This window comes from Falco biarmicus, chromosome 2, assembly GCF_023638135.1.
Source record: "Falco biarmicus isolate bFalBia1 chromosome 2, bFalBia1.pri, whole genome shotgun sequence".
NCBI lineage: Eukaryota > Metazoa > Chordata > Aves > Falconiformes > Falconidae > Falco > Falco biarmicus.
In genome coordinates, this window is record NC_079289.1 from 4,700,955 (window position 1) to 4,728,584 (window position 27,630).

At 45.0% G+C, this 27,630-nt stretch overlaps 2 protein-coding genes across 4 annotated transcripts in view; both read right to left on the reverse strand.

Annotated features, from left to right (window-relative positions):
* Positions 1 to 14,027, reverse strand: part of INTS4 (integrator complex subunit 4) — a 39,432-nt gene extending 25,405 nt beyond the window's left edge. For 2 of the 3 annotated variants that reach the window (XM_056327005.1, XM_056327007.1), the window contains exons 1-10: positions 13,876 to 14,027; positions 13,025 to 13,219; positions 10,132 to 10,249; positions 7,675 to 7,781; positions 7,288 to 7,473; positions 5,839 to 5,889; positions 5,133 to 5,221; positions 4,750 to 4,870; positions 4,157 to 4,228; positions 2,964 to 3,138 (exon numbers count right to left, since the gene is read on the reverse strand). In XM_056327005.1, the coding sequence (XP_056182980.1) occupies positions 2,964 to 3,138; positions 4,157 to 4,228; positions 4,750 to 4,870; positions 5,133 to 5,221; positions 5,839 to 5,889; positions 7,288 to 7,473; positions 7,675 to 7,781; positions 10,132 to 10,249; positions 13,025 to 13,219; positions 13,876 to 13,929 (1,168 nt within the window). In that variant the 5' untranslated portion in view covers positions 13,930 to 14,027. The remainder of the gene's footprint in view (positions 1 to 2,963; positions 3,139 to 4,156; positions 4,229 to 4,749; positions 4,871 to 5,132; positions 5,222 to 5,838; positions 5,890 to 7,287; positions 7,474 to 7,674; positions 7,782 to 10,131; positions 10,250 to 13,024; positions 13,220 to 13,875) is intronic. The other variant, XM_056327006.1, reaches the window with a different exon arrangement.
* A 1,442-nt stretch (positions 14,028 to 15,469) lies between these two features.
* KCTD14 (potassium channel tetramerization domain containing 14) lies at positions 15,470 to 20,115 on the reverse strand. Its single transcript, XM_056327017.1, has 2 exons — positions 19,846 to 20,115; positions 15,470 to 17,165 (listed from the first exon to the last, which is right to left on the reverse strand). Exons 1-2 carry the CDS (start codon positions 19,912 to 19,914, stop codon positions 16,494 to 16,496), a joined length of 741 nt encoding a protein of 246 aa, XP_056182992.1. The 5' UTR covers positions 19,915 to 20,115; the 3' UTR covers positions 15,470 to 16,493.
* Between the last annotated feature and the right edge of the window lie 7,515 nt (positions 20,116 to 27,630).

Genomic DNA, 27,630 nt, shown 5'->3' on the forward strand with positions numbered 1-27,630 from the left:
TCTGGTGTCTTGCAAACCTTATTGTTTTAAACATACTTCTAGTTTTCATTCAAATTAGCTCATCTTGAAAACATTTAAACTCGTGTAGCTTTTAGGCCTATTGTTCTTAAAGAACGTACTCAACTCCTGATGATTCTGATTAAGTAGAAAACTGCAAACACAGCAAGACCCCTGCTTATTCAGTAATGAAGCTTTTGTCACAACTACGAGTCTCCACGGTCGTTAAGACCAAGGTATTAGAGAAGAAACACATTTTGCCAATATTGCTTTCATAAGCCAACGCACTAATTCAGATTTAAGTTACAACATGGAATTCAAGAAATGAAGCAGTGCTGCAGGTAAGGAAGAAGAGAGCTCAGCAGTATTTAAAAAAGTTGCAGTGGAGGGAGAGATCTACTTTATTCAATGATCTGTGTATATTCCACATCTGTCCATTTTATCGACATTCCCCCACAGCACCACACTGCAGTAAGACCTACGGCATGAGAAACTAGAAATGCATTTCACAGGTTGATGGACCTAAAAATTTTCAGGCAATGAAAAAAAAGGTGCATTTCCAAGCTTTAGGGAAAGTTTAGCTATTAAGAAAACATGCTTTTATTTGCAGGAGTCACGGAACAATAAACCAACTTCTACAACGCAATACATACACAGCAATATTTTTGTTATGGTGGTTTTCTACTTTCCAGTTTAGCCTTGTCCTTCCAGTAACATTAAAAGCAAATTCAGGAATAACATTCAGAGCTCGGCATTTTCACAGTTCTATGCAAATACCAGCCGTTCTCAATAGCCTTAAGAAACAGAAATCTTCACTTTACCCACGGGAAACAGGCTGGGAAGGGTAGCACACAGACTCTCCTGAGGCTGTCAGCACAGTCAGTGCTACAGCCAGTCCGAGGAGCTCAAGGACGTCTGTGTTCCAGACTGACACTCATAATTCATCCTCTTTAAAAGGACAGATCAGACAAAATCTGTTGGAAAGAGACTACACTGTCCAAGTCCATCATAAGAAGACCACAAGAGACCAATACAACAGCACTATGGAACAGGTACCTGTGACCTCAGAATGCAGGTATTTCCATTAAAGGAGAAGAACTATTAATAAGATTGCTAAACATGTAAACAAGACCTCATCTGAAATTTAAGTACCTGAAAACATACAGATCCAGTCACCAATCTTCAAGAATAATGCATTCTAACCAGCCAAGAGGAAAGCTTTTAAGCAGCAGCGACTGAAAGGAGCCTAGCCTGTTTAGCCCCTGGCAAAATGAAAGCTGGCTATTAATTCATTAGGGAAGCCAGTCCCCGAGAAGAGCAACAACTATTTAACCTGAAACCTATCACTGGCTCACAACAAATGAGAAAAAAATGGCTATGAACAAATTTGGATTGGAAAAAGAAAACTTATGTTTGTTGCAGCTGTTGGATTCTGAAGTATTTGGAAAAATATGTGGGTCTATCTCCACTAGTTCTAACTATTGTTAGGATGGAAGCTGCTATGGATACAAAAAGAATGGTTATCAGACTCCATGGGCACAGGTTCCTTATAGTGCCAAGTTTTAAACAGCAAGTTCTGTAACTTTTGATTTATAGAGCTCAGTGTTGGAGCCAGTTCTGTTTATAAATGACCTGGACGAGGGGCTGGAGGGCACCCGCAGTGGGTTTGCAGAGGACACGAGCTGGGGGCAGTGTGACCTGCTGGGGGGCAGGGGGCTCTGCAGGGGGTCTGGGCAGGCCGGGCCAAGGGGCCGAGGCCAGTTGTATGAGGCCCAACAGGGCTGAGTGCCGGGCCCTGCCCGTGGGTCACACCAGCCCCCCGCAGCGCTGCGGGCTGGGGGCAGGGGGCTGGGAACTGCCCGGCGGGGAAGGGCCTGGGGGGGGCTGGTCGGCAGCCGGCTGGGCATGAGCCCCCAGTGTGCCCAGGTGGCCACGGCGGCCAGCAGCGCCCTGGCCGGTGTCAGCAGCAGCGTGGCCAGCAGGGCCAGGCAGTGCCCGTCCCCCTGTGCCGGGCCCTGGTGCGGCCGCCCCTCGAGCCCTGGGCTCAGCGTTGGGCCCCTCACCCCCAGACAGACCCGGAGGGGCTGGAGCGTGTCCAGAGCCGGGCAGGGGCTGGGGAAGGGGCTGCGGCACAGCTCTGGGGGGGGCGGGGGGAGCTGGGGGGGCTCAGCCTGGGGAAAAGGGGGCTCAGGGGGGACCTTATCACTTCCTACAACTGCCTGAAAGGAGCCTGTAGCAAGGAGGGGGGTCGGGGGTCAGTCTCTTCTCCCCAGGAAGAAGTGATAGGAAAAGAGGAAACTGCCTCAGGTTGCACTAGCAGAGGTTTACATTGGGTATTACAAAAAATTTCTTCACTAGAAGGGCTGTCCAGCACTGGAACAGGCTGCCCAGAGAAGTGGTGGAGTCTCCATCCCTGGAGGTATTTAAAAGATGTCTAGATGTGACATTTAGGGACATGGTTTAGTGGTGGTCTTGGTAGTGCTGGGTTAACAGTTGAACTTCATGATCTTAAAGGTTTTTCCAACATAAATGGCTCTATGAGTCTATGGGTTTTGTTCCTGCAGGGAAAACACCAATTTCAAAGAACACCAACTAACATTCCCAATTTAGGGCCACACACAACTATTAAATTTAAGCCAATAAGAATATAATCCCAGTGGGTTTCCGCATAAGCGCCCACTTCTTAACAGATATTTTACTTAAACTTCCTGCTTATAGGAAGCTATTTGGTTTTGGCTACTCAATTTCAAAAATCTGCGCAGTGCTGATGCATCTTTGAAACAACCACCATATCAGGGATCACAGTGGAAGAGAACCCCACCACCCTGAAGTCCATGATTCCTTAAAAAACCCAAACACAATAGCCAAGTGATGTATTTTGACCAGAAAAAAACAGCAAAAACCCAATGCTTACTAGCCGGCACACATATCCTCCTTTAGTCATTCCATAATAAGTTAACACTTACCATACATCTCATCTTCCAGGCCATGAACAAAAGCCCCACAAGCTCCTGATTCAATCAAGTTTACAGCACCTGTATCAATTTCTTCTTTGGGAGCATCATCTCCCCACTTTCTGCCACTTGAAAACTCCCCAGAGCTGTAGAGTTCTTTGGCTCGTTCATGCGCAGTGCGCTTCCTCTGTCCAAACAAGTTTTTCAGTTACAAATCATGGTAAACTTTAAAGATGACCAAGCAAAATAATAAACAGCTTTACTGGATTTGAAAATAGATGTATAGCTAGAGGCTTAGACATTGACAGATACCTGCAAATGCTAAGAAAAGCAAATAGTACCTTCTCTTCTCTGAATATTTCTAATTGCCAGTCACTCTGTACTTTTGATGTTGGGAAAGGATAATAACCCATGTATTGTAACTAACATTCTCAGACATCCATTGTAAGAACAGCTAAAAAAGGTCAGAGCAAAGGCCCATCTAGTTAAGCATCCAGTAACTGATCTGCAAAACCAGATGTAATCAATCTGCAATTCAACTTGTTAAACCGCAATTAAATACTTTAACTATCAATACCATACAGAGTTCAGCAGTGTGTAAAATGCGATATTCATTCAGCACACTCGCTAGTCCATCTCCTTTCCTCCCCCACACTGTAAAGCAAATTGTGCAAAACTGTCTTTAACAGCCTTTACAAAGAAGCCCACAAAAACTAGCAGCTCTAGCTTCATCATTCTTTTGTAGAGAGAAAAACTGAACGTAATACCTCGAGCAAGTTGCTTAAAGAAAAAATTTTACTGAAAAGCTCTACTTGTAGGACTCAGAAGTCCCAGCCTTTGGCTACTCATGTCACATGAAATGTCTAGGTCTACTGGTTGGATCTTGCAGGGTTTCCAAAAGCTTGCTCCTAAAACTAGGATACAATCTTTCTGCACACAATATATAAAAGATTTTAGCCAAAAGATTGTCAGAATACCAGAAACATTCACCTCTCATCTGTGAAACCTGAATAGCCTAGAGCTGTTTATTACATGCTCAGCTAATGAAATCTAAAACTAGCTATTGCTTCATTGGCTTTAATCTAAAAGAAAACCTGTCATCATCAATTAACTCTCAGCAGCCCTGAGGCAAACTCAACATTAACATACCTGTTGTCCAATTTTAGCACATTACACAGTAAAACCAAATCCAAACACTTACATACCCTCAGATCTGACATGAGCTTCTTGTCAAGGGTCTGCTCTAAGAAATGAGAGCTAACTTGTTGCATAGAACCCTAAAGAACACGAAAGAAAAAAAAAATAAATCAAAAGGAAGAAACAGAATTATTCTAAATTACACCATATAATTGCCTCACTTATCCCAACACAGCATCCAATCTCATCCACTCATTCTAATAGCTTTATACAATGCTTGACACTACTGTATGTCAGAATCCTAAGTTTACTTAAGACGGTCAGAACATCTTGTTTTTCCACTAAAGTTATTATGGTCTTTCTTGAGTTCAGTTGGTTTACATGTCCTGTGCTGGAGAAGTCAGGGGAGGGACTTATGGCAAGTACTTGTTCTTCTCTTGGATACTCAACCCTCCACTCTCAAGGAAGGAATCACTGCATAGTTCAGCTGAGTAGCTTTTGGGTTTCCTCAACCTCTCTTATTTCTTTCTTATGAGAATTTTGCTAGAAATTCACCGATGCAGTTTTTAAACACCCTCCTATTTCTTTTCAAATATATGTGAAAAGCAAAGTAACGTCAGGTGAACTACTCTTAGCTAGAGAAGGAAAGAGTGCAACTTACCAGTAACTTAGCAGCTTGTACTCTAACAACCCAGGAACCATCACTAACCATATGACAAATTTTTCCAAATGCATCATCAACCAAGCGAATTTCTTCATTAGAAGAAGGAATCGGGACGATGCTAACAGAGAAACATGAATCAGTTTGCTGATCTTATGCCATGCGGGATGGCATCAAGTAAGAAACAACTATGCTGAATTCCTACAGATGGGCAACAGACACCACGAACCAAAACTTCATCCAGATCAGCGCATTCTTACCAGGTATCAGCCTTTTGTACACATCAGTTGTCTAACAGCTACTCCTGAGACTTACTAGCACAAAACTCTCAGGATTAGGATTATTACTCAGCCAATACTTCTGTCTCTGCATAAAGTACATACCTTTCAGGGTAAAGCTGACTGAGGACCCAAATTAGCTGAACTGCAGCACTGCGCACTTGCTCATAATCATCCGCCAACAGCTTGCAGGCCTGAAAGAAGATTCACAGTCCGATACACACCTGAGCTGTTATTCATTTCCCACAGTGCAATTAGTATCCATACCATGTATCGGTTAGAACAGATTAAAAATCAGGATTAACAGAGTCTTCCCCTCTACTCCCTAGTACTTCCAAGTCTGATCAGGTAGACTAGTCCTAAATTCATCCATCAGGCACATGCTGTAAAACTCCAGAACTGCCTGTACCAAGCACGAAACGTGAATCTGTAAGAGAACTTATTTGACACAGGCTTCAGTTGCACAACCTTACCCACGTAACAAATACAGGCTTCATGTGCACTCTCCAATGAACAAGGGTTTAAGACTTCGAGGTTGCCAGATGACAATAATAATTACGGAATGCCTTGCCCTTCCCATGATTATCTCCCCCAATAAACAACATATATCAAAGCATACGCTCTAGTGCGTTTCAGCAAAACGGATTTTCATTTCCACTGCCACAGAACAGTAAGGACTATAGGCAACTTAAGTGCAAAATACTTCACCTCTGCACAGTGCCCTCCTCCTCTCAAAGCACACTGCCACAGAATCTAAAAAGCAAGATTGCAAACAAGTACAAAATAAACACAAATCAATACAAGGTTTTACCTGACTGTAAATAGCCTGCTGTAATTTTAGTCCTCTTTCATGAAGCTGCAGCTACAGGGAGGGAAAAAAAAAAAAAACCCAAACACATAAGAAAGTATAACTATAGGTTTAAGTTTTCACCACTGTTTTTTCTGCTTTGAGTAAACTTAGTTGCTTGCATTTCTTGATTGCTGCTATAATTAAAATATCATTCCCAAAACATTGACCCAGAAGTAGCACTGCCAATTAATTATCATGCCCTGTAAATCTTTCAATTACTGAACCAGAAGAACAGCAAAAACTGTCCCACTAAACATTGTTTCTATCTGGAATAAGGCAGCATCAGGAATTTGACTTACAAACAAAGGGATAATATCTGGCTGAATACAGTCAACAAGAAACAGTTGCTGCTCTGTATCCATTTCTTCCAAGTACAACAAGCCAGGGACAAAATTAAAGAAAAACACACAGCAGGGAGACAAACGATGATCAAGAACCCTAAAACTGAATTAATTCAGGATGTTTCTGTGCTTCAAACAACAGAAAGACAGTTGTCTTTGTGCTGTAATTATAAATTCAAGGTCGTAAATCTTGCTATGGATTTGGTTCAATGTCATTGTAAAAGTCACTCAAACAATTAAAAAAAAATATAATTGTACCAACAAAAATCAGAATGGAATGCACTCATCCTTCATTTTCAACCTCCAGCAGAGGGAGATCCCAGACAGATAGAACTGCAGTCTGACCTCCTCAAATACACCTACCTCCTCTCTTTCGAGTTTAATATCATTAATTCAAATACCCTTGTTGACCATCACGTTAGATGGGATATTGTTATAAAATCTAAGGGTACTACAGAAATTTCTCTATAACTATATACTCACAGGCAACTCACCTTAAGCAAAATTCTCAAGTGCATGGTCTTTGCATCTATGCAAAGCTAAAAAATTCTGAAGGGTTCTCACACTCCAGCCCACATGAAAATCAGTAACCTCATGAACAGTTAGAGAATGCTAATGAATGCGACCATGGGGCACAACATAAATGTTGTTTAAAAACAAAATGCTTTCTGGACTTATCACATAGATTTCCTGTCACAAGAGCAATCTATTGCATGTCGGAGTACTAGTGGCTCATTGTAATTCTGGTAACCAATGCTAAATCAAGAAATACAGATTTGACGCCAAAAGAAAGAGCCTACATGCACCCAGAAAAATCAAACTAAAAAGCTTCTGCAGCTACAGCTGAAACAAATCATTATGAATCAGTAAGACACCCTTTGAGATCTCACATTACTCTCATCTATCAAAACCTAGATTATTTTTCCAGGTAATTTTGATATGCTAAATTGACCTTTACTAAGATAATTAAATAATCTCCAACGCAAACTTCTTTGTATTAGTTTGCAGCTCCTACCAGCTTCCTTATATAACCCCAAACAGTTTATTCCACTGTACCAACACCACCTACCATGGCTTTTATAGCTGCAGTCCTTACACGAGGGTCCTGGTCATTAAAATGATCTCCTATTATCTTCTGGACATCTTTAGCAGCCTGGGTCTCAGCTTCTTTTGCAACACCTTTTTCCACTGGTCCAAGACAGCCAATTAACTGAAGACACTTATTTCTTACACCGTGGGAAGAATCTGTCAGATGCTGTGGAACAGAAGAGAAGAACAGACGTAACTGGCTTCTTAACGTTCTTTCAGCCCTTCAAAACAACAAATCATATTAAGATTCCTAGCAGTTAAAAGATAAAAAGTTTGTTGAGAAAAATGAATACAATTTAAAGACTGACCACGTGCTTTATTCTTCAGGCAGTGATAAAAGTTTCCTGCCCCAAGGAGGCCGCCTTACCTTGCAGGCCACCTCTACCAGTCTCATCCTGACAGATGGATTCTCTGTGAGCTTTGTGCCGATCACCAGCAGGGTGTCCAGCAGCTGAGCAAGGACTTGGTGAGACTCTGCAAAACAAAACAGCAAAAGGTCACGCATCTCTCTACTGAGTTCCTCACAGGCTAGAGAATCACAGACTCATCCAGGTTGAAAGGTCATCCTGAAAACCTCTCAAGGTTGGATGGGGCTTTGACTCACCTGAGCCAGGGCAAAACGTCCCTGCCCACAGCAGGGGGTTGGACAAAATGAGCTTTAAAGGCCCCTTCCAACCCAAACCATTATTTCATTCTATAAATGATATTAAAATAAAATTAAACTGCATCAAGTAAAGCATACATAAAATAAATTACGCTCATCCTCTCAACTCCAGCTCCCTCAGCTTCTACTTGCACACCACATACTCCAGCTCTTGGCCACCTCAGTGGCCCTCTGCTGAACTCACTCAGCTTCAGCAGCCCTTATCTGGCACTGGGGAGACCAAAACTGGACATGGTGTTCCAGATTTGGTCTAACCAGTGCCGAGCAAAAGGGAATAATCCCTGTCCTGCTGACTACGCTCCTGTTGATACAGCCTGGTACACAGTGAGCCTTCACTGCTCGCTCACATTTAGCCTCCCGTTCACCCAGCCCACCACAGCATTCTTACCTCTAAATTGGACCAACGTGGCTTAAACAGATGGACTGTTAGATGGATAAGGAATTAGCTGGATGGCTGTGTCCGATGAGTCAGTCAACGGCCCAGCATCCAAGTGGAAACCAGTAACAAGGGGTGTCACCCAAGGGTCTGTTCTGAGACCAATGCTCCATCAATTCCTCATCAATGACAGGGACAGTGGGACTGAGCACACACAGAGCAAGTGTGGGGATGACACCAAGCTGAGTGGTGCGGCTGACACGCCTGGGACAGGATGCCATCCAGGGGGACCTTGACAGGCTTCAGGAGTGGGCCAGTATAAACCTCATGAAGTTCAACAAAGCCAAGTGCAAGGTCCTGCACGTGGGTTGGGGCAATCCCCAGTATCAGTACAAACTGAGGGATGACTGGATTGAGAGCAGCTCTGAGGAGAAGAACTTGGGGGTACTGGTGGATAAAATATTGGACATGAGCTGGCAATGTGTGCTTGCAGCCCAAAAAGCCAACCATACCCTGGGCTGCATCAAAAACAGCGTGGCCAGCAAGTGGAGGGAGGTGCTCTGCTTTCCTGAGACCCCACCTCCAGTACTGTATCCAGCTCTGGGCTCCTCAGTACAGGAAAGACATGGACCGGTTGGAGTAGCTCTAGAAGAGGCCACAAAAACGGTCAGAAGGCTGGAACACCACCTCTCTTATGAGGAAAGGCTGCGAGAGTTGCTGTTGTTCAGCCTGGAGAAGAGAAGGCTCCAGGGGCACCTTATCATGGCCTTTCAATACTAAAGGGGGCTTAAAAGAAAGATGAAGAGAGCTTTTTTTCACTAAGGCCTGTAGTGACAGGACAACAGGCAATGATTTTAAACCGAAAGAGGGTAGGTTTAGATAAGGAAGAAATTTTTCAGATGAGGGTGGCAAAGCACTGGCACAGGTTGCCCAGAGAAGCTGTGGATGCCCCATCCCTGGCAGTGTTCAAGTTCAGGTTGGATGGGGCTTTGACCCACCTGATCCAGTGCAAAATGTCCCTGCCCATAGCAGGAGGTTGGACAAGATGAGCTTTAAAGGTCCCTTCCAACCCAAACCATTATTTCATTCTATAAGTGACATGAAAATAAAATTAAACTCCATCAAGTAAAGCATATAAAAACTGTGAATACAAGATACAAAATAAAAATAAAAATGGACTTTAATGAAGCCACAAACAGGGCAACCTATAGTTTACTGTCTACTACAAATCCAATGCTAATACTCTAATGCCTCCTTGTGTTAGTTGATAAGCTGGCCTGCAGCATGGTAAGAAAAAACCCCTGTTCTTCAAACAAGACTCCACTCTAAGCAAGACCGTGCTCCAGTACAGAGCACTTCAGAAGCAACAGCTTTCACATGAAGAAGCGAAAGCGAACTTTGCACACTCTTAAAACAAAGGTATACAGCAGGCAGGTCTGAGAAGTGTTTTTCTTGTCCTCAGAACATAGAATCATAGACTTGTTTATGTTGGAGAAGACCTTTAAGATCACAGAGTCCAACCATTAACGTAGCACTGCCAACTCTACCACTAAACCATGTCCCTAAGCATTGCATCTACATGTTTTTTAAATACCTCCAGCAACAGTGATTCCACCAACAACATGTTATTGACTTTCACCATTCACAAAAGCAGAAAATAAATACATCTGAAGTGTATAACTGGGAATTGTTGCTCAGTGTAAGGGCCTTGCCACTCTCCTATATGCTTCAAGACAGCATGATTCTGCCTCGATCTTAAGCACCACCTGAAAAGCAAGACTTACTCTCATTTTGAAGCGTGTTAATGGCATCATCCATAATGCAGTCTGGGGAAAATCCTGCAGTCTTCGATAACAAACCCAGCAAGGAAGCTATCTTCAATCTTACAGAGGCATCGTTCTCCTGAAAGGAAACGACAGACACTCTCGTTCATTTTCCAGTTTGAAAAACAATACACTATGCACAGGCAGGACCTATATATAATTCAGCACAAGGTCTGAATTTTACTGTCATGCTACTTCCTCCTCCATAAGTCCAGAGGAAACCCCACAGAAAATTAACCATGCCAGAACATTTATATGGCAGCTTCCAGTACATTTCAAAATGATTCTTTTACTCATAATTCCTCAAAGTTATCTTCACATTGTTTGAAAATGTAAAAGTTTAAATAAATCAGATTTTCAAGATACCAGATTGAGTGTTGATCATGTTAATATCTTTGTAAGATTTTAATGAACACATGTAAGGATTTTAGGAGATTATCTGAGACTGATGATCTCATGACCTCTGCTAAGCAGTAGGGTCTCTGGGCTACGGAACTGTTTCTCTTAATGGTGGCAGGAATCCTGCCAATCTGACAGAACAAAAAAGAAAGAATTTTAACACAGCAAGGTAAAAACTAAAATAAAACAGAAGCATATTTGCTGCATACATCTACTCATTTAAGCAATAGCAAAAGCTGTCACAGCTGATAATTACATAAATAAGCTTCAGAAATTATTATAATTTTAAATTCATTTAAGAATTTCATGCATTTTGAAGAGTTATTTTTAGTCTTCTACAGACGTGCACACAAAACTTCTGATCATAACCGGAAGCTCTCTTTCATCATATTGCCCAGGATATCCAATACAGGACAGGAAGACAAAAAGAAGTCTGGATTTCATACTTAGATCTTACCAAGCAATTGTGCAACGCTGAACACAGAAGTGCTGAAATATTATAATTACAAATATTACCTCTTTCAACAGGTGCAAAAACACTACAGTTACAACTTCTATCTCTTTCAGTGGTGTTTAGGAGAGACTTTGGTGTCACACACTGCAAGTGACAAATGTGACACCCACAGGAGTAATCTCTTTCTCAGCTGAGCTGAGAAGTATTTCCTCTTTTCAGGATCGAAACAAGGTGCTTGAACAACAGTTACTGTCACTGGACTACTTACATCAGTGGCAGGATGCATGAATTTCCACAGTATTGTGGTGTTTACACATTTGGCGTTTACTCTTCATTACTCATGTTCTTGGTACTCATGTACTCATACTCCTCCATGAATACAGAAGAGATCAATGATTTCAAAAAGGACATTTACAAAGGCACTTTTAATAGCCTTATGAATGTCTGCAATGTTATTATTGAGTTACAAGCAGCCTCCCACCCCAGTGGGCATTTTTTCCCTCCTTCTAACAGTTTGTGAGCAGGAAGTTATACAGAGTTATCCTTGTAGTTCGTGGGTCCGATCGCCGTCTCCACAACCAAAACACCAGGAAGTGAAGGTGCCTCTAACCACTCATCCTGATCACTCTCAGGAATCTGGACTTTCAGCATCACCTCAGGCCACGTTTGAGGACACATTGCTGCCAATAGCAACACCAGTTTACAGTATCCTGTTCCCCGGCTTCCCCACACACATCGCAACATGCCCCCTGCTCAGCTGCTCAGCCATGGGAACTAGGAGTGGGAAAATGGAGAAAAAAAGTCACATTGTTTTTCTGATCCACTTCAGAGGCCATCAGAACTGTTTGGGGACTGTCCTATACTAATATAAAGGGATGAAGGAGCAGGAGGCTGCAATGACACTACAAACAAATACATCATCACACAACTTCCACCACAGTTACAGCTTTCAGTCTTCAGTTTCTGAAAGACTAGTTCAAGTGCAAGTTTTCTGAAGATACCAAGAAACCAGGTCTTCAGAAAATTTTATCCTTAAGTAAAATAAGGTCAGCTACAGGACTGCAATACTTTTTAAATGCTGGTTTCTGTAATAGGCTGTGCACTTGAAAATGTGACCTCATGTGTAGATTTAAGAGTCTCTGTTCTAATATAGGCTACAACACAAACTTCAAACACAAATAACCTGTGATATTTGATCGGGAAAGACAGTTTTCTTCACAAGTAGGTAAGTTCCCATCAAAAAAAAAAAGTACAACAGCCTCAACACACAAGCCAAAGCAAGCAAAAGACAGAAATAGATAAAATGCAGCTTAGACTTTTAGTTTAAGTTCAAAGCAAAACAGATTCAATTGTAAACAGGAAGACAGAATAGCACAAGGACATCTGTGAAAAATGTTTCAGCCTACAGTGCAGCTTTGTCGGATGCAATAAAGTTTTGCTTTATCAAGTGAAGGATCAATATCTGGATACTACAAAGCATATGTTACTTTTGTTATTTATTTGTTATTCTGCTGTTAAGACTTTTTTGTTGAGAAGTTTTTCAGAAACATCATTTTTAAAATGCTTTGTTCATAGCATAAGCAATAGCTAAAACGTTTCTCCACTGCCAGAGGAAATTAAGAGCAAGATAAGGAAATACCAGGAACAATTCAGATAAAGTTGAGCCAGCTTTGGACAGCTGGGCTCCCTGGAAAACTTCTTGTCATGTCTTTGTCCCTTGTTAAGGTAATTTAAGACTAATCACACAGGCCTTCAGCAGGGATTACTGTCACATCCTTGTCACAGGCTCCGAAACCATCATCAAAGGGACAAGTAACATGACCAGAAATCATCTGGGTAAAGAACTATAGTCAGTCTCCTCTCAGGGCATCCGACAGCCCAGGCTGCTGGCAACTGAGTCAGCAACACAAGAGCCTGTGACTCCCTATTCCATATCTAACACCAAGAAAACAAGACCAGAAGGAGCATTCTGGAAGTACACTTGGCTCCCAGCTTCACCACCTTGTAATAATGCTCCAGCAGGATCCTGACAACCCCTTCCACACTCTCCACTTCCACGGGCTTCCTGGCAAACTGGAGCAGGTACTGCAAGGCATCTGCAGGCGAGGTGGCTTTGCACAGGTCAACATGGAGCGCTGCTGACTTGCTAGGCTTGGTCAGCCGCAATTTCTTAGTGGACAGGTCCTCATGCTGCTGCTGTGGGCAGAAAGACATGGTTCAGAAACACTGGGAAAATCCTGTACCACTCCATCCCTGAGCTAACACTGCCTCAGCACCAAGACTGAGGAAGCTCCTGTGCCCCACAGCAGTCACTGGCCTCTCCCTCACCTGTCTTAGGAAGGAACACACCCTCAGCACCCTGGGGCTGCTCCAGTCCTGCCCAGGTAGCCTCTGCTCCCAGAAAACACTGCCTCCCCCCACCCCAGCCCGGGGCAAACGCTGCCCCTTCCAACCCCAGACAACCATCCCAGGACCAACACTTCTCCCCCACACGCCCAAGCCTGCAGCAGCCGAAAAACTCGCTGCCAGGCCGGGGGAAGCTGCATCCTGCCCAGGTCGCTCTCTTCCCGCCCTGAGGGGAGCGCTCCCCTCCTCCCGCACGCACCCCGAGGCAGCCCCCTTCCCTCCATGTAGCTCTGGCCTCCTTAAACCCGCTGCCAGCCCGTCCTGCTCCTCCCCAGCCCCTCACGGGCCGGGCCCCGAGCCGGGCGGGCGGCGGTCCCGGGCCGGGCCCCGGGCTGGGCCGGCAGCTCTTCCAGCAGCTCCGCCGGCGCCACTCTGCCGCACGGCAGAGTTCAGGACTGTCCCCCCCTCTCCGCTCGGCCCGACCTGGCCCAGTAGCGCTGCGTTACCTGGACCACCTTGGTGAACTCCTCGTACACCCGCTTCTTTAGGTGCGCCGCCATACCGCCGCCTGACCCTCGGCGGCCGCCGTATGCGCAACTGGGAAAAGAGACCACAGAGCCGCCCGCAGGGAGAAGGCAGAAGAAGCGTCCTCTCTTCCCAGCTGGAGGCCGCGCTCTATGGTCAGGCGGCCGGCCCTGGAGGGGGCGGTCTCTCGTTGCCATGGCAAGGCGGGAGTGACATGGCGGCGGCGTCGCTCGCCCCACAGCCAAACGCCGCCACCGTGTCAGCGCGGCTTGGTTTTCACGTAAAAATACTTACGGTTTCGCTAGTATTTGATGTTTGACCATATAAAGACCAAAATCTAAATAACATGGCTTGACATTTCCAGGCAAACTTGTGTTAGATATACATGAAATCTTAGCATGGCCTTCAGACGTCTCCTTTGGGGGCGGGGGAAGGAGGCCCCAATACTGAGGAGCCCCTTGACAGACTTTGCTGACAGGGTCACAGGCAACAGTTAAGTCTGTGATGCTGTGTGGCTAGAGGTAGCCAGCGGTGGCCACAGTTTGGTTGTGTCTTGGGGACAAGGTGACTTGGGAAGGGGCCGAAGGAGGGCCAAGGAGGTGGCCAAAGGTCTGGAGAACCTGCCCTGTGAGGACAAATGTACTTAAAGGCCATCCACAAAGGCAACAGCATCTCTCTCTTTGCAGGGAGCTGTGTGGAGAAGACGGGCAATGGATACCAGGTGCACTGGAAGAATTTTCTTCTCAATGTAAGAAATAAATTTTTTGTAGTGAGAACCGTCGTTCACTGGAACAGCCTCCCCAGGGACCTGGTGGAGTCCACATCACTGGGGGTTTTCGAGATGTGACAGGACCAGGGCGCTTGGTAATCTCATCCAGGCTCCCTTTCCCACCTTTCCTTTGAGGTCCTTTCCAGCCTGGGCTGTTCTATGAGACCATCCCTGGTAAAACTATTAAAGTTTCTCATGACAGCGGTCCTGTAGTCTTAGGTTGGTTGGTTTGAGGCTTTAACTACCCTATAATCAGATCTTTTTCTTCCAATATCCCATTCTCATCTCCTTTGTTGCAACGTAAACCAGTTCTTTCACTTTTAGTATATACAGAGAGTAACAGATCTCTAAAGCGACCTTTTGTCTGTTGGGAAGCTGCCTCAATCTCTCTTCTTCCAGGCTAAGCATCACTAACCACTTGGTTACGATCAAAGTGGTGATCACAGATCCTATTTTCTAAACCTTTTTGTCCTCTCAGACACCGACTGTGTCCGTTCTTACCAAGTTTCTAAATTTGAAAGGTCTCGAAATGTCCCCTTGCCCCTACAGCAGAACTGCCCTGAGGTCAGTGGTGTGAGTCCTGGTGCTCACTGGGGGGAAATCTGTGCTAGGATGAGCACATCTGAAACCAAGCTTAAGCAGGAATGATCCAAAACCATTAGCAAAAAGGCAAAACTTCAAGCCTTTAGAATCTGGGGATTTTAGGAGGAAGATATCAGAAAATAAAGCGCTTCTGTATCATTCAAAGAGTTTTTAAAAGTTATTTATTTAACATCCCCATGATTATTGTCCTTAACTGGAAGAAATCCACCTTCTGAGAAGGAAATATGATCATAATCAAATGAGCCATTATGATTTTCAAAGTGATTAAAACCAAGCTAACAGCCACCTCCAGTATAAAAATACACTTTCAAATACTAAGATTTTTAAAACGCAATGTAGCACCCAAGTCATGTTCTGTAAGGGAGGATTTGCACTGAGGTCCCAGGCTATTGCTTCAGTAGCTCTTCTTTCCCATCAAATCACAGTGAGTTTTCCCTACTCTTCCAGAAGCTTATATATTTAGAAATAGTATCATAACAATAATGAATGTCATAAGGAAAAGATTAAAGTAGTGTGGCCTGAGAGAGGAGTGCATGCCCTTAGATTATAAACTCCTCACATGAGCGATGGTGGTTTTGCCTTTTTTTGATCCTGGACCATAGCTGAGGTTCTCTGTCTTTCCTTCAGAATAAATAATAAATAATGGTAATAAATACATTGGCTAGAGAGTAGGTTGTCTACTGGAGGAACAAGAAGAGAGCATGGGACAGTGAATCCTTTTTAACCTAGGCTCTCGTGTGGAAAGCAGTGAGAAGAAGAGCTTTTCCCTTCTCATTAAGGATCCAAATTTAATTTGAGCATGTGTTAATGCAGCTTTCAGTGTTTCCATTGGGAATTACACATGTGTGACCTGTTCCCGTTTACACTGAGAGACCAACTCCACATCTGCACAAGATTTATTTGGGATTATTCGTTTCTCTTAGGCTGGGTGAGGTTGGCTCAACTCTCAGAACTGGCTCTCTGAACCTGCCTAATACTCAGCAATGCTGAAAGACTGAAATTCCTCCTTTTCCTGATACCTTTTAAATCATACAGTTATCCCCTAAAGCCCAAGTAAACAGTGGGTCTTAAGTGCTCTTTAATTTGGCAAATGACCAAAGAAGTTCCTTCCATTGGCCCACGCATTTCTTCCTGTCCCTCTGGCAGTCCATGGCTTAGTTTCCACAATCCAAGTTAAATTGTTTTAATAATTGCTTTCTTCCATTCCCCATCGATGGTGGCACTTTGCTACCACCAGGTGAACAGGAACTTGTAGAAGAAGTCATGCGATTTGAAGCGAAAACCTTTTTCAGCAATGTGGGGCTGGAAGGATATTTTATACCCTTTGGCTTCAACATCCATTTGAATGCAGTCCAGCAGATCAGAAATGCTTGGCGCTGCCTTCCAGGGGCCAAACTTCACCACGGATTTTTTATCCATGTCCAAGCTGTTCAAGGCATCCTGACATCTGGCCGCGTCCTCCTCAGTTCTGACCACGCACACGATGACGCTGGACCGGCGGGATGCAACCGCTTCTGCCCTCGCGATGCGGATCATCAGTTCAATGTTCTCACTGTAGCTGGGCACACGAGCCAGAAACTGCTTCCTCGCCACAAGCTCCCCGAAGATCTGTGGGGAGTCCTCCAGCTGCTTGATTAGAGGTTCGATGTCATAGAACAACGCCTCCCTGTAGACATCCTGGATGCACTGGGTGGGCACTTGGTTACTGCGCAGGTACTCCAAGATGTATTTGAAATAGGTGCCTGGCCTGTCGATGAAGAATCTCCCTTCAGAGTCTGTCCTGAGTTTGGGCTGGCCAGTGAACATCTCTGCCAGCTTGGAGCCAGGATGTTTCTTTAAGGTGCTCAGCGTTGTTGTGTACATCTCCCCACCAACATTTAACTCCACAATTGGTGACAACTGCAAGTATCACAAGGGGAAAAAAAGCCATGTGTGTTAGCTGTCTGAGGCTGCCAACATGGAAGTGTCAAGGGGAAAAAAAGGCATTTGGGGCTGGAAATTGGAATGACAGTGTGAAGAGCGGTATGAGCTCCTATCTCTTGGGGATCAGATGGGACACATTCACCCCATTTACTGCTAAAAGCAGATGCAGGATGTTTAAACAGCCCTCACAACAGAGCTGCAGAAACTTGGACATTTCTAAAAGGCTAAATCCTCACCACATCTTTGGGATGTAATGAAGTGTCATTTTGCCAGTGGGGAAGAGGGACAAGAAGGACCCTGCCCAGGAAGCTGTCAGTGACTACAGGATTCAACGTCAATCTCCTAAGTCCCACATGGGCATCGTCCCCGTTGGCCCTTCTTCCAGCGGGAGCTGTCTGTGAGCTCTCATCCTGCCCACGTGAGAAGGATAGAGCTCAAAGCTGTGCAACTACATTTTTCTCACCTGAGCTGGTGTTGTCTCTTCAAAGGAGGAACTAAAGCTCTTTGAAACTTTAGAAATGGGTGGAATTGGCTTCCACTCGTCTGGGGGGGTTAGTTATAAACACTGAAGTAAGACACACAAATCCAGCATGTCAAAGCTGGAGGTCAGAAGCTGTTTAGCAAAGCACTTTAAAAATGTATGGTAGCTTTAGCTAGGAAGTAAAGGAAATAATTCATGCAACTGACATGATGAAAGAAGAAAGACTATAAAATTTAGATTTTTGTTTGGATTTAGTTTATTTCACCATTCATTAACACCACTGCTATATGAAACACACTGGAGGAGACCTGAGTGCCTGGAAAGCTGGACCTGGTGTCCAGTCTGACCTTCCTGATGGTTCAGCACTGAAGAGTTTTAACAACCTCCCTTTGCACTCTGTCATTTTTTATAGTACTCGGTAGAGGAAAAGGAGAGGGAAGAAAGGAGGCAGCTATTTTCCCTCCTGCCGTCACTGATGTAATGCAAGTCACATGCCTGGCCAGGACCAGACCTGCCATTGGGAAGGCATAAGTCAATAAACAGCCTTTTTTTTCCAGGAGCTGACCTGCTCTTTGTTGGATCCAATCACACAAGGATCTGCTTCAGTGCTGCTAGTCACATGCCTTGAGCAAAGTGTGTACTTAAGTGCTAAGCTGGATCCCACAGGTACAGACCCACTGGATAATGTCAGCTAATCTCACAGCTTGTGCCAAGAGAAGGGGGAGCTCCTGCTGCCGTCTCCCCTTTCCACCCTTGTACCTACCTACCTGCTTCTGTTGCTCGCCTTGTGCCAGCTCTGCTACGCTTTCATCTTACCGAGCTGAATTGGCTTACAGAGGATTTAATGAGCACCAGAGCAGGCAAAAGGAAGGGACTAGGAACAGAACCTGGAACAGGGGGAGACTTGCCCTTTAGACAGTAGCAAGCGATCAGAGTTAGCAGAAATTTGCTCACAACCTAGGCAGGCCAGGGAAGCAGCAGAAGATTCAGGTCAAAGACCCAGCTGGAATATTGCTTTGCTCTAGTGTGGGTGGCTTCATCTCAAGGGCAATCATTTACACCAGGACCAAGGAGACATAAAAATTATTCTGTCTGAGACTATCTTGTGATTTCTACCCACCGAAGAACATGGCCCAAAGCTGTTTCAGTAGTAAAGCCTCTCAGTCAGGAAATTTCCCTTTAGCCCAAGTGATAGCAACAGCTTTCCCTGACAGGCACCATTTAACAGGAGGATCTCCTGCCTTTGAGCCTTTGCTCCTTTTTCAGATGGCAGGTCAGATGTTTCATTCCGTTTCTCACTAATACAAATGGATAAATTGTTCTTCATGAATACGGTAGCCCAATACACAATATGTTTTCAGGTCTTGTTAATGGTTTTGGCCTGAGACCGAACTGGTTCCCAGTGGACTGGGAATACTGGCACCAGCTGATTCCCAGCTCTGTAATTAGCCAGCGAGGTGATGCTTAGGAAAGTCATTCTACCTCTTTGTGCCCCAATTTATTAATCTGCAAATGCTAGATGAAGCATTTTGCAACCTACACCTGAAAAGTGCAACACAGGAAGGTTGGATTCTTTAAAGACAGAGAGGCCTGGGGGAGAGGCTGTAAGGCTACAACAGAGAAGGCAAACTGGTTAGCAATAGGCCGAGGGCAGAGGAGGGGAAAAGGAAAATGTCATCTGATCTTGTCACTGATTTCTGCCTAGTAATATGCTGCTTGTTTGAGATTGCCATTAATTTTTGTTAGAGCTAGAAAAACTACTTCTACCTGATGATTCTGCACATCTACAACACAGGGCCGCTTTTGTATCATTAGAGATTCTAAGAACTGTTGAAAATGCCCAAACCTCACAATATGTTTTTATTTAGGGATCTGAAAAATTAAAGTTCCCATTAAATTAATTCCACTTCTTGTCAGAGGAGAAAAAGAACCACTCCAGTTACTTGCTGTTGCCAGATCTTGTATGTCTGCGAGGGCCTTGGCCCTTCTGTAAGCAAACTGGTGCAAACAGGCCAGACAGACACAGCTCTTTTCACCTAGAGTCCTGTTCTTGGCCACGTATCTGGCAAGCCCAGGTGTCTTCAGAATAACAGATGGCAGGAAAAAAACACTCTAATGTAGCCCAAAGGGGATGCTTTGATCCCGCAGGAGGAAACTGTGCCCTCGAGCCCGTACCTTACTCACTGTGTGCAGGCTGCCGGTGACCTGCTTCCCAAGGGGCTTGTGCTCCGACGCAATGCTCATCTTCCCCCGGGAGCTGATGGCTCAGCGGTGTGGGAAACCTGCTGCTCAGTGCCCAGGTCCTGCCCCACACACAGGATGGCTCCCTGCTGTGCTCCAGTCCTCTTTCACTTGGTTTTTCTTCCTTGTGTCAGTTTTTTTCCAAGCTCCCAGCCCAGCCGCTGCCCCAGAGGATCCAGTTTGCTCCAGGCACAGCACTGGTACAGGTTGCAGGTTGTAGGGAGAGGGGAGGGAACAGCCTGGAAGCGGAAGCATTTGCTCATTAGCTTTCTGGCACCCAGCAAGGTGCAGGGTGGACTTGGGCTGGCTGCCAGCCCACACCTCCTGTAATACTATCTGTGCGGTGACTAAAAGCCAAATAATCCTTTCCAAAGGAGGCCCAGCACCCAGAGCACATCTGAGGAGCCCTACGTGAGCCTGCGTGACTCCCTCTGCCTCGCAAACCATTTGTATCAAAAGCAGTAAGCATTTTCACAGCTTTTTGGCCTCTGTGCACTCCTGTTTTCAAGCACGGTTGATCCCAAACCATCTCATTGATCCCATTTGTCAAACCCCTCGATAACAGATCAGGGTGTCTACACTCTGTCCAAGGTGGTGGCGTTTTCTTCTTTGCCCATACAATCTCTGGGCACTGAGTCATTTGTGCAAGGTAAATAAAACCAAACTTGAATGTCTGCCTGAGCCTGAGCTGTTCTTTTCTATTGGCCGTAAGTATTTGATTAGTATGTTTGCATGATGTTTTCTAGTGTCTTGTATCCACCAAATATCAAACGTGGAGAGCAGCACAGATTTAGTGGTAATGGAACTGTTTGTCACAGCATCAAAACACTCACAAGGATGTCTGTGTTCATTTTTTAAGTGTAGAGGATCAGATCACAGTGAGCCTAAACAACCTTCCCAGATCTGGACCACAGGCCTGCAGAGTCTCCTTGGTTTTATTCTGTGTTTCTGAGTTCACAATTGCTTTCAAATTTGCCTTCAGGCCACTCATCACTTTGTCTTTGTTCCATTACGGTGGCAAAATTGCCATGGACATGATTGTCCAGAGATGTAAGTCCATGTTTTTAAAGAGAGACAGTACTTTTTATTAGATCACACAAGGCTTTCTCAGGTCTGTCAACTTCTGTTTCAACTTACTTGGGGTTTTTCCTTCCCCCCCCCCCCCAAGTTTCTGTCAGTTTAATAAAAGGTGTTATCTCCTCTACCAACCTTGCCTCCGTCTCTTTCATTTCAAGCTGCTTCCTGATACCAGCAGCCAAAGGGAGAATCTCAGACAAATGCAGCGCTTCCTAAAAATCTTCCTGGGGGAGATTTTAATGATGAAAAATGACAGCATGGTGTATAAGGAAACCATTTGCAGAAAATCGGATTGTGCTCATGGACACCAGCTTTGCTGGTTTTGCATCCTCCAGGGATTTTGCAGGATCTGTGTCCTCCCAGAAGACAGCATGGATCTGACCAGAAGCTTGAGGCATGAGAAAAAAGTGTTATAATTTGCACTGATTCACTCACTGCAAGAATAAAGCCAGTCCTCGCCCAAGGCTCCATCAAAGCTGTACCCAGATGATATTTTTTGTGTGTGTGCATTTGCATGAACCTGTCATTGAACCCAACTTACATTTTGCTTCTGCTGCTCTGAAGCATCCTAAGAGACCTGTGTCTGAGTTACCTCTGCTGCCTGGAATAGAAGGGCTTGAATTTTCCCTTTGCCAGACCAGAAGAATTAATTGTGCTGGATGCACTGGTGAGGTCTGCTTGGGAGCTTGGGTTTTGTGACTCGTAATAATTTTTTTAAAACCAATGCTTATTGGAAAACAGGGAGAACTGGAAGATCTGCACGTTCTGGGCCTTTGATTCCTGCAAATCTGATTCTTTGGGCTGGCTTACGTAGGTGCCTCAGAAAATATCCTGGATATAACTGACAGAGGTGGAGTTCATCTCCAGCAAGTTTTTGTTGCTGGAGGTGATAGCCTTTATTTCTGCAGCTGCAGAACTGGATGGACCGGGGGACCATCACCTCTCTGATCACACAAGCTTTTCACTAGGGAAGGGTGAAGAGCAACTGAAGAGGTTACTTTGTTCAAATGCTCATCTGGAAGGTTTCCCCAAACCAGAAACAAGGGTGGCTGTTGGTGTTTGAAGCTAAACCTTCAATGCCGCTACACAGATCATTACCACTTCAGCAAAAGGAATAGTTGTTAGCTGATGTCCACAATTCTTTCCTACTGCTAGACCATCCACAGCTTGTCCTTCAGTCTGATGAACCTGCTGGTTCAGTTCCCCCGCTCTTTTATTCCTTTTTTTTTTATATCTTGGCCACTTTTGCTGGCACATTATGGGACAAAGAACCAGCCTGAAAGTCTGTGAAGTGTTTTGGCTGGAAGGCACCATGTATGTGAAAAGTCTGATTGTCATTATTTGTGCTTCTTCTGGGACTTTTTAATCCCACCAACTGCATGACTTGCCTTAAGATGGCATTTTTCAGTCCTGCTATACTAATGACTGCCAGTTGGATTTTTTTCCCCCTTTTCAATAAGGATTTGATTTAAACTGCTGAATTCATCTGCTCTCAAAAGAGACTGTAGGGAGAACTTCTCACAGCCCAAGCCATTGGGGTACCGCTGCCTCCCCATGGGGATCTGGTGCTTCTTTTTTAGGTGGTCTCACCAGAGGTGGCTTCCTGGATTACTAGGACCACACATCTGACCTGTTTGGTGTCACAGCTTTGCTGGACAGGCATCCAACTCTGCATCAAAGGTCTCTGTGTCTGCACTAAGTGGAAACAGTTGCTCTTGCAGTTTTTCAGTCCTCTTCTTACCCCATGGTCAAAGCCACGCTGAGGAAGCCAGTGGGCAGGGGAGCAGCCCATGAAAGGCAAAAGTGGGATCAGGGCTTTGGAGAGGACTGGAGGAGGCAGCTCTGACAAGGCTTTCAGCAGTCCATGTTGCTGGTAACAGCTAGCTGAGGCTGGTTTCAATTTAATTCTTCCCTTGGGAAGGAAGTAAAAAGCCAAGACCGTGAAAGTCTCCATAGCCTTGGGTGACCAGGGTCCTGGGATTCCCAAAACCAGCAGCTCCATTGTAGCTGCTGCTCCACAATCACTGGAGAGGTCCTGGCCACCTCTGTGCTATTAACTGGGTTTCTTCCTTTGAGGGATGGGATTTGATTTGTATTAAGCTAGAATTTCCACCCAGGATCTCTGCTGGGCTTTATGTTTGTTACTATTTGACCTGGATCCCTGAGATCCTTCATCCTTTGGGCCTTCTAAAGGTGTGTCTGATGCATTGATGATCTGTTGAGGACCCACCTGCTTGCTGTCAAGCAGAGAAAGAGAACTCTGAGGATGTTTGCAGAGGACATCAAGCAGGATCAGCAGGGTCCTGTCCTCAAAAGAGGTTGCTGAGACCTGTTGGAGAGGCCGGCTGCCCAAATGGGTCACAGAGCCATGAGGAGGACAAGGAAGAAGAACCTTTTAAGATGTTCTCCTGACTCCTCATGCACAGTGATGCTTCAGGCCTCCTGCCTATTCTGTTTGGGGTGGCTACTGGCCCCAAGATTCCTTTTGAAGACACTTCAAAATTAGATTTCTCACTGGCCACAGTCTTTTTTTTTTTTTTTTAATGGAAGAGGAATATTTCCAAGACTGTAAGCTCTTTCAGGCAGGGACCATCCTTTCGCTGTCTGCATGGAAGGATTAGCCTGGGCCTGGACATTGTATGAGCAACCTCAATATGGATCATAAGAATAATCATCCTAATGTTGAGAACTTTGTGTCTGCCAAAGAATGATTAACTTGACAATGGCTTTGTGGGGAATAAATACGTGTTTTTTGAAAATTGTATAAATATGTGCATAACAATGAACTGGAACATCTCTATGCTGGTACATATATCAGTTTGGGAAATAGTGTTATCCATAAAAGTATTTATAACAGATTTATTTCCTTAACATATTGAATTGGCCGCTTCTCTTTAAGACAATTAGGTCAACAATATTCAGATTTGGGTGTTATGCCCTAGTACAAGTAAATACGCTAAATCCAAAGGGAAAAAAATAATTACGTGTTTAAAACAGAAAGGGAAATGAGAAGTTCAGACATGGAGAAGCAGCTGGGAGGAGGCATGGAGCAGCTTCTGTTTGACTTTCTCCTCTTGTTCCCTCTCCTCCAGTACCTAAGTTTAAAGCCCTTTTGCTCTGGTCCATTTGCCTGAAGCATGGAGGTGGAGGTGACAATCTGTAGCTGATCTCTACTTTTCATGTTGCATTCCAGCCACTAAAGTTATCACTGCTGGGAGTAACGACAGGTCAACAGGAGGGGCACCTAAGGGAGGTGATTCCCAGTACCCTTCTGCTCCAGGGCATCTCAGTGGAGGAAATTCCTGTGAAAAGCTAGGAAATGAGCCAGGTTATTTTAAACAACAGTGGATAGGTTAGCAGAGAGGCAATAAACTTGGTGCAGTTCTTCTGAACTCCCATGCAGAACGTGTTCACTCCAGCTGCAACTTGGCAGGACATCCCAGTCTCTGTCCTGGAGTTTGCCAAGGGATGCACTAAGACAAGCCAGACCTCTTGCAAAGGTCACAGGATTTTTTTTGTCTTTTGAAGCACATACACTGACTCCTGCAAATTTCCAGGTTGCTCTGGTGATCTGTGAGCCAGCCTGCACAGTTTGTGAAAATTTTGCTGAAAAGCAAAACCATCAGCAGTTTGCTTTAGCTCTGCTCGGGAATTACACTGGTGCAGCTGGGCTGGAGGCTCTGCACTCCAGGAGCCACTCCTAAATCAAACAGCATTATGCTACGCAAATGCCATCAACATTTCTACCTGCTGCCTTCCAGCTGTTCATCAGCTCCACCCACCTTTGTGGAATGCATGGCTGGTGGCTCGTATCAAGATCTGAGCTGGGTTTGAATAGGCCCCAGGACACCAGCAGGAGCCGTGGGAGCAAAGTGCCTCCTGGCCAAGCAAGTACATGCACCATCCCCAGTGGATTGGGGGTGGCATCCTCAGGATACAGACTTAATCACTCATATTGCCGTTGGTTAAAACAACCCAACAAGCCCATCAGTGCCCACAGTTCCAAGAAACCAAATTATTCCCCTTATCCTCATGCCCATTGACTTCTTTCCCATGTTTATATCATGTTCAGCTTAACTTGTAGGCTTTTCTGGAGCAAGAAACCAAACTAGATACAACTATGCTTTCTTCTTGCCCACCTTTCTCTATGATCTTTCCCTTCTTGAGCTCTCTCCTGACTCTTTACACTCCACATGGAGGGGGTGGGGCAGAGCTGAGTGTATGGGTGTCACTATTCCCAGGTCCTTGTCACACAGCCATCCTAATGAAGGTGCTGGTATGGGTCCATTCAGCCAGACACTCCCTCTTGAGGGACATGGGGTCGCTCATTTTCAGTTCAGTCCAAGTTCAGGCTGATGCTGTATGTCCAGCCAGAAACAGAACAATCTACAGAAAAGAGGTTCATTTCAATGTAGTCTACGAAGGTTGGCAAGCCCAACCAGTGGGTTTATGCCTGGTCTTGCTTCTGAGGCTACAGCCTGCTTCTCCCAAGTTGGTGGTAGGAGAGGAGAGGCTAGGCTAGTCATGGAAAAGCAAGGCTGGGAGATAAGACCATCTGCTGCCAGCTAGACACACAGAAATAAGGAGGGAAAGAGAAGACAGTCTTTGGCTGTGTATCTCTGGGACCCCGTGAGACCAAGGCTCTGGTAAAGAGGAAATCCTTGGGCACCTACTGTGGAAAGAAGCTGCTGGGGAGCTAGGGAAAGGATCTGCACTCCTGGGGCTCCTGCCAGGTATTAGTGGCAGTTATCTCTGTTGCCTGGTGAGATGCTCCTGCCAAAGGATATGTGGGTTTGGGGGTATTTTATCCAGCACCTCCTCGTTCCACTTGGGCTACTGGTTTATATCGTCCCCATTTCACACACTCACATTTTACTCACACTTTCCACATTACAGCAGCTCAGACTGGATGGAACAGCGGCATTTCCCAATGTTCACAATGTTGCAGAAATGACTTCTTCCCTTTGGTGAGCTTCAATGCAAGGATGAGCTCTGGTTTCACTCCATTCCCACCCTGGTTTTCTGATGGGTCCTTGGCCACGATATTCACAACAGTTTATGGATATCTTAATTTGTCTTTGGGCAGTGCTGGGCCTTGCAGGGAGTGTCACTCACTAGGAAAACCTGGGAGAACAGGATGGAGCCAACAAGAAATTGCCTTTGCTTTGCACATCATGCCTTCCCCAAGGGTCATGGCGGGTTGGACTAGATGATCTCTAATGGTCCTTTCCAATCTCGACCGTTCTGTGATTCTCTAAGTCAAAGCTGTGAATGAACATTAACTCTTAAGCAAGGAGAAGGAGAAACTGAGGACCAGACTGGCGAAAGTTTGACCAGGATCATACAAGGAGTGCTGGGAAAAAATATACTGTTGAAAAGCCCTGAATTCTATGTCATAAATCCTTCCCTTCCAAAACCTGAGTCTGCTCTCTCCCCATAAGAAGTTTTGTCTGAAACAAAGATTAACGTGTATGCATATATAAATATATTATAATACATATGGAGTGTATGTCTGTAAGATGTGCATATGTATCTTACAAATATTTTCCTTCCCTCTCCATGCACATGTGGGAGTCCTTTCTATTTGCATTTTGGGTTTGAGCTTTGAAATGCTTGCATAGCACATTTTAAGATAATTCCCTTAGTCACAAGGGGCTACAACTCTTTTTCTTAAAGAAATTGCTAGATATTCATCTAATCACATGGATGCACATAAGGAAAAAATTAAGACCAGGAGATCTGGAGATGCTGCCGAGTTTTGCTGCACCCATTAGAGACACCTGTGTTATGAGAGACATGCCCAGTTATAAAGCCTTAACACCACACAATACCAAAGCTGGTAATGCGCCTCTACCTGCTACACGAGCATCCTCGGAGCTGTGGTTGGGCAAGATGTGAGAGTTTCTCCTAAACCTCTGCCTGGTTGGAAGAGGAGCTACAGACAGACCTGGGTCTCCCAGCGCCTGAGGCTTTCCCTGTGGCCACAGGAGAAGCCTGAAGAGCAATAGTGGGACCACCAGGATTGAGTTATCCTCCTTGCTGAGACACTTTTCCAGTCCCACTGCCCTACATGGCACAGTCTTATCTTTTCAGCCTTGTTGGGTCCCCAAAGTCTCAGGAAAGGTAAGAATGAAGTGAGAAAACTGAGGGGAAAAAAAAAAAAAAGTCTTTTCTTTTGCCAGCACCATCTTCTCCTTCACGGAGTAGGTGAAAATATACAGAAGGAATTACTCTCCTCAGCTGCGACAGTACCTTTTTGCTTTTTTTCAGACCATCAGATAGTTTCTGCCAACCATCTGACAAAAAAAGTATGCTAAACAGAGAAGTTTAGGGGGAGTTTTGGGTTTTGGTTGGTTGTTTTTTTTTTTTACTGCACAAGAACCACAGGTACACAGAAGGGGCCACACAACTCTTCGTGCCCTCATGGCATGAGCCAAGGGACCTGTGTGGCTGATGCACAAACTCACTGCTCAGCAGGCAGCCAGAGAGCTCCTCTCTTCTTGTGGTCAGCACACTGCAGAGAGGCTCTCGATTATCGCAGCCAGGTTCATTAGCACTCTTCATCTATTAAAGCAGTGTAAAGGAGATCGTGTTTAGTTTCAATCTATAGCAAAACTCTGCCTTGGTATGGGATGATTGTGC